Source organism: Mytilus californianus, unplaced genomic scaffold (genome assembly GCF_021869535.1).
Source record: "Mytilus californianus isolate M0D057914Y unplaced genomic scaffold, xbMytCali1.0.p SCAF_12, whole genome shotgun sequence".
NCBI lineage: Eukaryota > Metazoa > Mollusca > Bivalvia > Mytilida > Mytilidae > Mytilus > Mytilus californianus.
The window spans coordinates 15,037,234-15,052,331 of record NW_026262604.1 but is presented as its reverse complement, the minus strand read 5'-3'; the positions used below and the strand labels follow the sequence as shown (position 1 = coordinate 15,052,331).

The following is a 15,098-nucleotide window of genomic DNA, read 5'->3' as shown; positions in this document are numbered from 1 at the left end:
TCTGGTTTTCTTTGGTTTAAATCTAAAATGAATATTAAAATTCTTATTTTTATGTTTTAAAATCAAAGTTTGTTTTTAAATATTTGTTTTCTTTTAACCATGCTGCATACCTATTTTGCAAGTTATGGTATCTGGTTTTTCTCTGCATTTTTCAAACTTTAAAGTCAAATACCATGCAGACTAAAAGTAATTTGTTAGTAACATCTATGTACAAATTGTAGACAACTTCAAACAACTAAGAATTGTAATGGTTGGAAAGACTGGATCGGGTAAGAGTGCAACTGGTAATGCTATCTTTGGACATAAATACTTCAAATCGAAAATTGCAGGTCTGTCTGTTACCAAAGAGTGTAAACGTGGTGAAATCCAAATTAATGATCGCAAAATCATAGTAGTTGATACTCCCGGATTGTTTGATACCAAATTATCACCTATAGAAATTGAAGAAGATATCATTCGTTGTGTTCATATGACTTTTCCAGGACCACATGTATTTCTACTGGTGCTCCAGATTGGTAGATTCACTAAAGAAGAAATTGAATCCCTAGACCAGTTATTTGACATATTTGGAATGGAAATGGAAGCTTTTTCGATTATTCTGTTTACTAGAATGGATGAATTAGAAAGTCAAAATGATACTGTTGAAGATTATATAAAAGAATCAGGCTCACCATTAACAGAGTACATAGAAAAATGCCGTGGTCGTTATTTCGCTATAAACAATACAGCTACAGCGGAAAATAGGGCGGAAATGATTAAACAATTATTGAATTTGATAGACACAGTGGTCAAACAAAATCAGAACATGTGCTTTTCAAACAATATGTTTATAGACGCCAAAGAAAATGTTCGTCAATCACGGATACAAATAGAAATGGAAAAATTTAATGAAATTGAGCAAATTGAAAACATGTACGGAAAACAAGTTGACATAAATCGAGAAATAAAGAGACAAAAACAAGAAGAATTTAATCTACAAGCAGAGCGTAAAAACAAGCTTGAGGAACAGAAGAAAAGGATAAAAGATTCTATTTTGTCTAAAAGTGGCGAAGATGAAAGCAGTACTGCTGGGTATACAGTTGGACCTGATTCGGAAGAAATTGAAGGCCTTTATAACGAAATTGTCAAAGCCAATGACCTGTTAAAGGAGAAAGAAAGAGAGAAAAAAGAGGCAGAAGATGCTTATGATACGGTGAAGGGAGATTTCCAAGAGTTGGTAAAAGAAACTAAATCGAAACATAATCAGCGAATGTTAGCATTGAAAAACACCGACTTTTATGGTAAAATGAACTCAGCAGTTGAGGAAATGAAAGCAATAGACGAAAGACTCAAAGAAATTTCGAAAGAAATGAACGACGAAGGAAATCGCCAAAATATGATCATCCAACAACAATTACAGAGAGAGGAAATCGAACTGCATTCAAAAATGGATAAAGTATTTTATGATCATCGCATGTATTTAGAAAAAATGAGAAAAAAGTCGAAGAAAATGGAAAAAAAATTGACGAAAAAAGGAAAATTGTGTCGTGTTATGTAACTTAACGAAAAAAAATAGAGAAATTAAGAAATTCGGCTACTGAAACAAAGTCAGACATATATATTGCCAGACAAGTTAACATTAGCCAACATGTATATCAATCTGAAATAAGAACGACTAACGGCAGCTTTCCTGACGTCGGTGTACAATTACATGAATTAATCACATTGATTTTAATCACACAGTGCATGCTTCGATAAATTCCTAAGTCCCTTTTTCGTTACCAATTACCTGTATCACTTTCTTAGTAATTTATCATCTCTGAATTTATAATATTTTTTTCTACAGACAACTTCCACCAATGAAAACTAACCGCCTTGATATAGCCGAGTGTGCCTAAAGTGGCGTTTAACAGCAATAAAAAATCAATCAATCCATAAATATTTCTAGAATGTATTTGAATAAAAATAAGATTCAAACTTGCGTTGATAAGAGTAAACGCCGATAGGTTTACCAATGTTGTAGTTGATTTATCGAGAATGAGTACTTGTAAGCACAGTGCAGTTTACCATATATGCGAATCTGTCTCTACTGGAATAAATCAGAATCGTACAGCAGTATGAAATTCGTGCCATCGAATAAGGTAATTTCAGAAAAGAGGGAAGTCCAAAAGACCTGTCAAATCAAACTCTTGACAAACAGAAAATTCACCAGTCACGCTCAAATAAAAAAAGTCAGAAAGGCCAAATAAAGTACGATGTTGAAGAGCATTCAGGACCCAAAATTCCTAAAAGTTTTTGCCAAATACAGCTAAGGTAATGACAAAATTCAGTAACATTTTAGTGCTGTTTTATTATCATCATAGAAAACGTTTGGAAAATATTTTTTTGCGCCATACACTTTAATGTGATTATGATGTTTTTCTCAGGCTTATATCCAGTTGAAATAAAGAAAACGAAAGTGAACTCTTCATTTAAGAAGGTCATAAGTCCAAGTTGGTATATTTGAATTGGTTACATCTGTTTTTTAAGGCTTTTAAAGTTTAATGCATGTGCACATTTTAGGATTTTATTCATCTTATATACGTGTTTTTACTTAAATCATAGTATGGAGCTTCGAGATTTTTGTTAACTTCAATAAAATACAAATTTTTACACAAAACAGTCGATTATGTTAGGTATGTAAATACATGTGTATCTTTTTAGTGCATGAGCATAAATTCCGCCGATACAAAAAACAACAGAGAGACAAAGCAAGATTGATTTTTTTAAAGTAAAAATATACATTTCAGTCCCCGGCGATAGCAATTTTAAAAATGGGCAAAAATTTCAAGGAAATTCGAAGTCGAGTATACCTTTTTATTTTCAGGCCTATTTGACTTGACTAATTTGTCTTGAAAACGTATTAAGCAATAATAGCGCTGTTTATTTGATTTTTGTGTGTTTGTTTTTTTGTGTATTTTTTTATTTCGTGTCATGGATTGATACTCCATATCCTTTGTTTTTCTATTTAAGCAAACATATTTGATACATCATCTCGCTTCGAATGTGTTTTTTTGTATATTAAGGCTACAGGTTGATATAATAACATTCAAAACTCACATTACTGAAAAATGAAATATATGGGTGAAGTGAAATACCTTTCTTAAGAGTCATACCAACACAATACATTTAATCATTTTTTTTTCTTTCGAAAATCCCCCTGAAAACCGATCAGACAGTATTTCAAAGTTGACTGAAGGCCTAAGACTACACTAAACTATGCTTAATAGCCAGTAGATACATTTGCCTTTTAAAATACAACTGGCATAAAAGGATCATAATGTTTCTTTGGGGATAAATTTATCGGTTTTCAACAGCTAAATTGACAGAGCGTCATCACTACAATGGCTTCGATTTTACCGATTGAAAAAAATTTGGTGGCGTAATTGGGAGATAGTTTTGACGAAGTAGAATCCTGACTGTCTGCGATATTTTTACATTTTTCAAAATGTTTTTAAAACATAAACAACATTTGCTTGTGTAAATTGGGATGCCAAGTTAGGAATATGACAGTCGTTTGGCAATCGTCCTGGTGATTGAAATAGTCGACATTTGATGTTGTCTGGTTTTATTGATTTTTCCGTTTTGAATTTAAAGTGGAGTTCAGTATTTTATAAATACTTTTTTTGTTTCTCATATATTGTTTAATATGTAGTGTTTCTACTTCTTTTGTCGGCTTTTTTGTTTAACTGTTGAATGTAGGTTGTACTTCTGTAAATATAGACAATGCAATTTCCCATAGAAACCTTTTATATGGCTAAAACTGTGCCACTTTTACAATGAAGTTTTGTAAAACACCATATGCCCTTCTATATTTTGCAAAGGTCAAAACATAGAGTTGTACGGCTTATTTTCAACGTTTATACGGCTTGAACTTCTAAGAGTTTAAAATTATACTAAAATTCTGTACTTCCTTTCAATTTACTTCGAGTTTTCCTGAGAGTTCAATTTGTCCACTATCGAACAGTTATGATTCTGGTAAAATTCTCAAGTTATGAATCTATGAGATGAAACATGGTGATCATGTCTGGGAACCAGTAGGCAAACAAAACAAAATGTCGATGTATATTGAATATCTCAAAATAAAAAGAGGCGTGGTTTGTGCAGCAGCTGTATTTACAAAGTTCAACCTGTATGTTTTTCTTTTGTTATGAGTTTTGATTGTCATCTTGATATTTCCAGTTGTTTTCTCTTTCTTTTGTAAGCAAACGAAATGTAGTTTAAAACACACGAAGAGAGAGAGTATCAAGAGAGCCATTACCTTTGATAAAACAACACGAACCGACCAAACGCCGTAGGGGAACTCATTCTACCACTTTTTTCTCATCTCTGTTATGCGGGAAAAGTTTATTTTGTCATTATCATTTAACTCAAATATTCAATTTCAATCAAATATAATGTGCATATTACATGCACATAGTAAAACAAAAGACATGCGTACATGCAAAATAGAAAAGCTGAATGAACTTGAATAAGTTAATTAATAACCTTTTTCTTTATTTCTTTTGACATATCAAAATTTTAATAGCATTATATTTAAATAAATAATTCACAAAAAAGCTTACATGTGTCAAAAAAAAGCTTACATGTGTCATAAAACAATCAATTTGAAAGGAAGATATGAATAAACAACCCCCTAGCTAATATATGCATTATTTGATAAATTATACAATCAAAATATAAATAATATTATCATATTAACAATTATCAATTATCTCTTAAATAAGCACAACAACTCAATCCGCAAATTGTAAATTAATAGCTAGACTATTGAAACAGGTACGTTCAATTGTTGATTATACACGATAAATGTATGCACTCTCAAAGGTTTTTCTCTAGCAACCACTTTTTTATATTATGATAATTCCTTTTGCTCCATTTGTTTCTGATGTTCGATAGTTCTAACCCTGGCTTATGATTCAATTTCATCATCTTTGGTGAATCTTTAATTAAGTACGCAAACTGAAACATAAAGATGAATGTGAACAGGAGTACCAGCCACTGTTTACGGAACAAAATTTATCAATCGGGTATGGTGCAAAATTTTGGGTATCCTAAAATGTAAAAACGGAGAGCAAACATCCCAACATCTTTAACAGAACAACAAAAACACTAAACTTTGGTTTCTAAGATGATTTTGTTGGTAATTACATTAGAAGATTAAACGTAAAGAAGGCTATCGGTATCAATGAAAAAGTCCTTGACATTTTGCAAAACAGGTTATTACGAAGCCTGTAACGAAATTTAAAGTAGGCAACCGCCGAACCCGCACCATTTTATACAATCACTAAAAATCTATTCAAACAGTGAATCAATGCATAGAGAAGACCAAATATCTTAAACTAACACAACATTCTCATAGACCAAAATTGAAGAATCTGCTATTACTGCAGTCCAAATTTCTTACGTGAACCTTTTGTGCTGATTTTTTTTATGAATCCTCATCATATCTATATTTCAAGAGAAATTACAGAAATAAAAGGTGGTATCTATGATCCATAAACTAATACTTTCAAAAAAGGTCAATAAGTATTTATGTATAGATTATACACTGAACTATATCATATATTTCAAGTCAATGTCCATGAATTTAAAACTGAATTACATCGGTGGTCCCATGGTAGCGTGTTACCTCGATTGCGAGACATCGTGGGTTCGAACCCGGGTCGGTTCAAACCAAAGACTTTAAAATTAGTATTTGTTACTTCTCCGCCGAGCCTGCGGTATTAAATGGAAAAAATAAAGACTTGTAGGCTCGGAGTCAGAAAAATATTTCCAGGAAGTTTGACATGTCTTCCTGTGGACTGTTACCTTGTGGACTAGCAAATTTAACATCCGGCCAAGCTTGTTAGTCTAGTATAAAGCACGATCGATATTTATATTACAATAACATGTTTTCGTGCTGAATATGCATTTAATTTGCCTGTGGACGTTCAGCAGCCATCCGTCATCATCCTCATCATTATTTACAACTCGGTAGTTGTTGCTCTTGGTTATAAATCATCATCATCATCATCATCATCATCATCATCATCATCATCATCATCATCATCATCATCATCATCATCATCATCATCATCATTAAGCAAGTAATAATCAATCAATACTAGTTACTCTTAAAACCAGTCTTTTTCGAAGAAAACAGATAAATAGTTTGAGACTAAACGTAAACAAAAAAGTCTGAATTTGTAGTCTGTAGGCATATTGTTTGGGAGAGGTACGTGTTTTAGGGAATTAAATTACCTGTAAACTGTAAATTTTCAGCATTATACAATTTACATTAGGTATTTAAAAGTACTGACTACCTGCCAGATTGCAAGAAATATTATATTCCAAACAGGTCTTTGAATACTTTTGGTAATTGATTTTGATGAAATGATAAATCAAGCGTGTATGTATAAGATAGTATGATAGCAACAAGTTTACACGACAAACGTTACTTATATGTTAACATGCGCTACATGTCTATAAACAATCATATTTACTATATGACACGTGTTTTTCTTTAGGAGTTAAATGTTTGCGTTGTCACGTGCAAAAGCGGTCGCTAGGATTTTTGAGTGCTTTTTACTTGTACTTAATTGTGATTTTCGTGTACAGCGTATTTCTTATTCTATCAAATACAACAATATCTGCATTCAAAAAGCTAAAGGAGTAGGGCCACGAAGGGTTAAAAACGGCCCTGTCTCAGAAATTGACAAAATTACTGCAGAAGGATCACTTACTAGTGTAGTTCATAAAATGATAATCATTAGACTTATAACTGTGTTTGTATAATTTTCCAGGGCGTCAGAAAAGACCAAGGTACAATGGTATTTTAGCCATTTTCGCGTAACGTTAGAAGTGTTTTCCTTAACGTTCTAGTAACTTTATAATCATTTTACCACAAGAATGTATTTACAAAATATTTCTTGAATCTCGTCCATATACATTGTTTTTTTAACACTATTAACCGAAACTTAGTAATATTAAAGTGTAAGCTGCACATAAGCACTTCAATTAAATTTTGTATAAGTTGCCCAAATACTCGTTTTCTGCATTGATATTCACGAAATAGAATTTGCAGAGACCATGTAAACAAACATAATTCTATAGCATAGATTAAATTAAAAGTCATAAAGGATTTTAAAACATAAGCAATGAATGTCCTCTATTGGGCAGAAGGAATTTAGATTGAAAGCTGTAAAATATCTTGGCGAGCGAGGTACAGTGTGGTAAACAATGTATGAGGATAGTTGATCACACCACATCATCTTATATATGGAAAGAAAAAAAATTATTCTTCTAATAAAAAAGTAAAAGATGAAAACACAGATAAAGATAAACAATGTGTATAGACAGTACATAGCATTACATGTACTTCAATAACCATAGAACACAATATAATTGTACAAAAGTCATCAGACACCAGAACCACACTTGCACTCATAAATATCATTCTCATTCTGGAGGATTACTCTCAAATCAACATTCAGTATTAAACATTTGAATGAACGATAGTTTCATATAAAACTGCCATTCCTACGCCAATGACCACATTACATAGTACTGCTGTCTCTAGTTGTACCTAAAGCGCATGAAATATGTAGTCACCTGTATAAAGTGAAATATAATTCATTCAATGAATCCTTTTTGTATTTCCCCAGAATTTTTGCTAGACAAAGTAACAGTTTAAAGACAGTGGCTATTTTGCCGGAGCCGCCAAAATTGAAAATATGCTATTTTGCCAACTCTCGGTAAGCGGAAGCCAGATGCCAATAAAACAATTTGTTTACAGATATGCAATTCAAAACGGACTACTATTTCAAAGCAAATTTAATTTAAACATTTTTGATTTTGAAGCTATGCGATTGATTTTTTTAGACTGTATAACGTTTTTATCAAATCTATATGCTATGAGATTTTTATCTTTCTTTTTTTTTTACACCATAGTTTAAAAATCTGAGATTTTATTCTATGCATACATGTACATGTAGCATTACACTGATTCAAACAAGTAATTTCAACTACATGTTTGATATGATATCATTGCTACAAATGGATGCTCAATAGTTTTTATATTTATTTCTTTTTACAAATTCTTATTTCACTTGGACTCAAAAATGTTTTTAAACGATTAAATGTATCTCAAATATTGTGACACTTATTTCATTCAACTATATGTCGAATAATAATTAGATTATTTTATGTTGACAATGCACATTTACGTAGTATTTTTCAAAAGTAAATATTAAAATTCACTCTTTACAAAGAACCGGCAAAAAAAACAAATGCACTATAGTGCCGGCGCAGGCAAAATGGCCGTTGCTATCTAAATATGCTATTTTGCTTGTTTTAATCTATAAGATTATGTAATCAAAGACGACAAAATAGCATATTTTTTATTTTACCGGCGCCGGCAAAATAGCCACTGCCTAGTTTAAAAAACTCAAAAATTTTACAGAATACTCATTCTCAATTGTCCATTATGAACGATTTCATTTAGCGATTGAGCTATTAAATTCAATTGAATCTATCCGACTTTTGCATGTTTCTATCAATTACGTTTTAAAAGAACAAATACTTTTATTATTTTATGATTCGTGTTCTCGTTATATGGACATTCGCTACGAGATATAGAATTTTTTTTTTTTTTGTTCAATAATTAATGAAAGTGAAATAGTTAAATAATAATTCAATATTAGCAGCCAGTTTTTTTCAGTTTTGTCAAAATAAGCAAAGAAACATCGCTGATGAATTATTAACTTGCAATTGAACTTCAATTGAACCACTTAGCTAGAGATGGGTTACGCATGAACTAGGCGTGTTCAGCTATGAAAAGAAAAAGAATGTCACATTGGAAATGAAACAAGGGTAAACTATTTGGTTGACTAGTTCAATCTACAAAAACTCATTCTTATACAGGAAAAAACGATTATCAACATATTGATTTAACCTATAATATGAAATCAAACAGATCTAGAAAATCCAATTGCACGAGACTCACTATCTATTTATATCTATTTTTATGTTTATAATGGGTTATGTGACCGTCGGCAGTCTTCGGAAGGTCGCCTCGATGGTTAATTAGATGGCGTCTAGACTAAAATATAGTAACACAGTACACGAAATGCCGATACATACTTTCGAGTCTATGCATCGTAAATTGTTTATGTTATGCTTTTTTATATTTGGATACATGTTTTAGTATGTTAGAAGTCGAATATGAGAATTTGAGTCAAATCAGTGAACATGAATTTGACAGTTAATGCCCCCTTAAGTTTTAAACTGAACTTCTTTTTTAAGGTTTTCACAATATTCAATTTATTCTTAATTAGTTTTCATCTTTTAATCTTAACTAGTCTTGCTCGTGGTTAAAGTGTTCCGGTATTCCACATACAACTATCATTCTTATCTCTAAAAAATTCGAGTGTTCTTTGTTATTATTTTTCATTATCATTCGGTCAAATTAAAAAGATTCATGCCTCAATCCGTATGAAAATAAGAAGATATCATTGCAAAGGAGACATCTTTCAACCAAGTATCGAATGACGTGCATGGATTCATTTTAAAACTTAGTATAATAGAAATCCCAGAATATCAGTATTTGGCGTTGATTGTACATGTAATGATATAAGCTGCGTCCATTCAAGTAATGTATTATCCATTACTATAATTGCTATACAAGATCAATTATTTTCGTCTATATTTTTGTTTTCTTTAAATTGAAATGAAATGTGAACTATTTCTTATGGATATATTATACTAACCAGTAAAAATGTTTTTAAAAAGGTTGATTAGTTGCAAAAAAGTACGATATAAACAAATAGGTTTCAAAAAGATGAGCAAGAGGAATACTGAGATAAACGTCAATGACAGTAACCTACATGTAACAATGATAAAATTGATATTCTATTCTTCACCTACACTCTGCTCACGTCACTTTCGTCTATGGTATGTGGGATAAATACTGCATCTTCAAGAGAAGATTCTCAATTCTGGAATCAATGTGTGATGTCCAGATTATGTCTTGTATACCATAGCTACCAGAGTATAGAGGCAATGTGCGCAAATTAACATGTTCTCGTCCGGAATATGCATCTAACTTGCCGTTGGACGTTAAACAGTCATTTATCATCATGAGACAAACAACTCATGTAGTAAATTAGTGTGTTTCTTTGATATTCAATATTCTTTTTTTTTCTCTTTTTCCAAAAAAAGTGAAATAATAGACGCGTAAATATCTGCTCAAAATATTTTAAAATCTTTTATAATTTATTTAATTATGTTTAAACTCATTATTGTACTGTATCTTTAGAGGAGATATGATTGATAGTTGTTTGACGAACGTCCAATGGCAAATACTTCATGCATATTTATGACGGAGAACAATTTAGAGAATTTATTTCAAACAGGAAACAAGAAATTGCGTGTGTTGTCATTGAAAATATGAGATAAGTCTCCAAAACGAAGGGGTGGGGTGCAATAAAGAATCACAAGACCAATAAATTATACAACACCATGAACATATAGAGTCGACAAAAAGAAAAACAGCCATAACTAAATATAAAAACAGGTAACTACAGATTGAACACGAACATTGGGTCACCACAATAACCGAAAAAATCATAAATATAAAGATATCTCATAGATAATTAATTCATAGTAAGCAGCTATTTTTGTTAGTCGCTTGTAGTATAGTCTCACCCAAATTTAAAATGACACCACCAAAAAGGGACCAAATAAGCAATTTCTCCTTGTATACATTCTGACCAATTATATATGCACGCTATCCCGCGTGAATATCAGAATGATATTTATTTGAAGTTACCCTAGCTATATCATTGTGTCGGATAGTTTTGTTTCATCTTTATTTCAGTTTTCATTAATTTGCAATCAAAAATTTGTTCTGGTTGAATGTCAGGGACAGTATACACCATGCTCTCTCATGATCTCTCATGGCGTCGTAATTTTTATTTCAATTTAAAAAATATTGAAAAGCTTATTCAACCACAGTAATATGATATCAAAATTCTAACGTGGTTTCTTCTTATGTCCTACGACTTTCAATGTATGTTATTGTTCATAGTTCTGTAATTCATTTACAGCATTTGACGGATTCGTTCTAATTATTTAAAATTTAAAATGTTAACTTGGCATGCCATACTTGATAGAAAATGCGACCGTGAAAGAAAGCACTTCATCAAAGCGTCAACATGAGATTACATTCCACGGAGGTTACATTTCGACGATTTCGTCTTTATACAACAAAATACGTGTATCTAAAAGAAAATTTTTAATAAATAATTTAATTCTAATGTTGACACCCATAACGATCTGCTGGATGTAGAATTTTACGGAGAAAAACCACGACTCTAATTTAAAACTGTCCTATTTTTGTTTGCATAGCACTGACCGGGATAATTATTACAATATAACATGGAAATGAACTTTAAAATGATTTGCAAATTCACAATTTGTATTTCCACCAATTTGTCTTGTTTTTTGTTTTTTTTTAGAATTTATTTCTATTTATATCAACTGTACATATCTTGGTACAATTATTTCGTCACAGAATATTGCGTACCTCGGAAATGGCGGCGTTGGATCAGAATTTGCTTGTTAGCAAAAGTTAAATTTTCAATCTGGCCACAGGCCTCGACCACGCTAAATATTGTTGCAAACTAAGTTAAAGTGTCAAACAATCAAAATAAGAGTAAAATTACTTTGGTCGAGGCATGTGGCCAATGCGAAATTAAACCAGGAAGTGTGAAATTCTTTAAGAATTTGGACATTTTGAGCGTTCCGGTCTGATTCCAGGTATTACGTCACATTAATGACGTCACAAAAATAATATGATTTTATAATATAATAACAAAAAACGATATACGTAGATACGTTTTACCTATAAAGGATCCACCTTATTTCTCTTTTATTTTTTGTCACTTCACAGGGCCAATATCGGCACTTCGTGGCCATATTCCTTTGGAGTTCGGTATTTTTTGTTATTGTTTTGGACAAAATTATGTCATAGATATAAAACTTTCCTAGCATTAAATAGCTAGAGTGACATTTCCAGGTGTTGAACTACTTCAAACATCAATTTTGTTTATACTTATATATGTTATAAGCGGACAAGGCACTGTATGGTTAAAAATTACAAAAACAGTATATTAAACGAACCAAAAATCCATATACAGGCTCACATAATAAATCTTGACAACGAGTATACTGATTTTTTCAATTTTTGTTTGATGACAAATTTGTGTTAGTTTTAAGATATTTGGTTTTCTTTGTATAACTTTATTCAATGTTTAACAAGGCTTTGGGTGATTTTGGAGTATGGGTTCAGCACTTGATTATTTTGAAGGTCTCATGATGACCTTTATTTATTTATTTTGGTTACCTCGTTTTGTTAGTTTGCTGTCTTAATGACCAGATAACTTTATGTAAACAGACAAGGATGAGGAAGAACGTAGGTGGTTGATCCTTTACCACTTAACCTACACATTTACTGTTCTTGCACCTTATCATGTCCTGGACGTAAATTTACTATGCATGCGACACGAGTTCAAAATCATAGAATTGTCACTTCCTGATAAGCAGACATATTTATCTGGTAAGGTAGAGTATGATATCCAATTTTTCAGTTTCATGTATAAATGAGGATATAGATGGGTTTACAGAATAAAGAACATCCCCCAACCAGACTTTATTATATATATTTATACAATATATTAAACGTAACATTACCGAATGCTTTTTATTAGTTGGTATTGGCTTTGAACTAGCCTTCAGTAACTTCGAGTAATCTTAGATCAATACTTTGTGTGTTTGGTTTGTTTTGTTTTATATTTTTCTGTGCTTTGTATCTATCTGATGAGTTAGGCACTTCTCAACTGATTTTATAGTTTGTTCTTATGTTGAACTGTTATACTTATTCCCCCCCCTAAGGGGGAGGTTTTGGTACCAGCAAACATGTTTAGCCTCGCTATGATCTCCATGAGCCCGTCCCAAGTCTGTAATTCAGTGGTTGTCGTTTGTTGCTGTAAATCATATTTGTTTCTCATTTATTGTTTTGTACATAAATTAGGCCGTTAATATTTTTTTTCGTTTAAGTTGATTTACATTTTTCATTTCGGGGCCTTTTGTAGCTTACTATGCGGTATTGGTTTTACTCATTGTCGAAGGCCGTAACAGCGATCTATAGTTGTCTCCGGTAGAGATTTGTCTCATTTGAAGTCAACCACATCTTTTTTTTTTTCTATGTGGCATGTCAAATATCATAAATGTCTAATAATGAACAGATATAAAATATAATAAGATACAAGCAACAATGTCGAATGCAGATTTGACCAAACTTTAGAAAAATCTGTGAACAATACTTTTTGGTGTTCAAGGTAAATAAAAAAAAACACTTAAATGAAGGTGTGGATGGGGTTTTCATAATAGGGAATAATGGGCCAAAAAAAATTAGGAATACAGAAAAATTAAAAAAAAAAAGAAATAAAGAATAATGGGGTTTTAAAATATAAAGAATAATTGCAAATAATAAGTAAAAGTATACTGATTACGGAAAATACCAATGTCCAGTATACAGTTATTAAGATATTACAGACTAGTAATTATTTTTACAGATAAAGAATAATTAGCGAAAATATTAAAACCCAGTTACCCTGCCTAAATTGTGTTTATATCTCAAATAGGTTCATATTTAAAGTATTGCAAAAACAAATAATATTTAAAGTTACCTTCTCTATTTCCGCGGCTGTCCTCAAGACTTTGTAAATACCGGACAACAAGTTATGTTGCTCATGTGCGCTTTTAACCAGTCTGAAACATAAACAGATATATTTTTATAAATACAAAGATTAAGATATGTTGTATAACTGCCAATTCGATAGTTATCCACTGGGTACCCAATAAAGTGGAATTAAACCCTTGTCGTGACGTCAACCTATTCATTTGCCGGGGATTCTATATAAAGAATCAACGCTTCCTAAATCTGTCGCTGAAATGAGCTCACCAAATTATATTCAATTGTTTCCTTTGTGTGCCTTATTTCATTAAGTTTTATTTGGCCAATTTACTGATTTTTGTTCACTAATGGAATTAATTCAAAGACTTACCTTTACTTTTTGTAAATTTTATATGCCTTCACTTGAAAACTGTTATGTGGTACTGACATCAACACATCGGCAAACATCTCGGCTACCAATGGGTTGTAATTTAGAAGTCTATTTTATATATATAAAGGAACATAGGATACACATCGGTTCAACGAACACACAGGACTTTTACCTCTATCTATATAGGCAATAATATAGAATAAGTCGGTAGCCGCGAGGTTAACATGGTTAAGATCATTGATTTAAAGAGTCAAGTTAAAGGTAGAGACTTGTCAGTTTCTGTTCGAATCCCTGTATTCTCTTTGTTGTCTCTATTCTTTTTCTTCCGATTTCTTATTTTGTATTTTATTTTAGGATATTTTTGTATTATAGCGGGTTTTCCCCTTTATTTTTGAAGTATTATTGGCTATTTCACATATTTGAAAAGAAAATGATTACATTAAATTTGTTTTATAAATATAGTATGATTTCATCTGTTTTCCTACGTATCTTTACAAATGTTTATTCGCAAATTCCTATGCGAGTAAAAGGTGATGTGCCTAGAATTTGGCTTCTTGATAGGAATTCCAAAGTCAAATGCCTAATATGCATATGCCGGTAAACACATATGTAAAAATTTATTAAGTAAAGAGCATTTTGAAATTTTTGACACATTTGATGTTTACAATACAACCACTGCCATTTAAAAGATTTCAAAGCTTATTACAGATCTATAAGCTGTGGACATCATATCTATCAAAATGTAAAACAACAAAAATACCGAACTCCAAGGAAAATTCAAAACGGAAGGTTCCTTATCAAATGACAAAATCAAAAGCTCGAACACAACAAACGAATGAAAAACAATTGTCATATTCCTAACTTGGTACAGTCATTCCCTTATGTAAAAAATGGTGGATTAAACCTGGTTTTATTGGTTTTAAAATTCTGTTACATAGTATCTAATTCTCTTTAGGAAAATGCTACTTAAGG

At 31.5% G+C, this 15,098-nt stretch overlaps 2 protein-coding genes across 11 annotated transcripts in view; one reads left to right on the top strand and one right to left on the bottom strand.

The window, feature by feature from the left end:
- The first annotated feature begins 227 nt into the window (after positions 1-227).
- On the top strand, positions 228-1,878 carry LOC127722392 (GTPase IMAP family member 4-like). The gene has a single exon (XM_052229266.1). It carries the CDS (start codon positions 248-250, stop codon positions 1,535-1,537), a length of 1,290 nt encoding a protein of 429 aa, XP_052085226.1. The 5' UTR covers positions 228-247; the 3' UTR covers positions 1,538-1,878.
- A 2,779-nt stretch (positions 1,879-4,657) lies between these two features.
- The window catches only part of LOC127721436 (aminopeptidase N-like), a 121,499-nt gene continuing 111,058 nt past the window's right edge, over positions 4,658-15,098 (bottom strand). For 9 of the 10 annotated variants that reach the window (XM_052228159.1, XM_052228160.1, XM_052228161.1 and 6 more), the window contains 2 exons: positions 13,749-13,830; positions 4,658-4,980 (listed from right to left, as the gene is read on the bottom strand). In XM_052228159.1, coding sequence (XP_052084119.1) covers positions 4,840-4,980; positions 13,749-13,830 — 223 coding nt within the window. In that variant the 3' untranslated portion in view covers positions 4,658-4,839. The remainder of the gene's footprint in view (positions 4,981-13,748; positions 13,831-15,098) is intronic. The other variant, XM_052228158.1, reaches the window with a different exon arrangement.

Excerpts from the sequence above, each read along its gene's own strand:
- LOC127722392 (XM_052229266.1), top strand. The coding sequence starts at position 248 with ATGGTTGGAAAGACTGGATCGGGTAAGAGTGCAACTGGTAATGCTATC.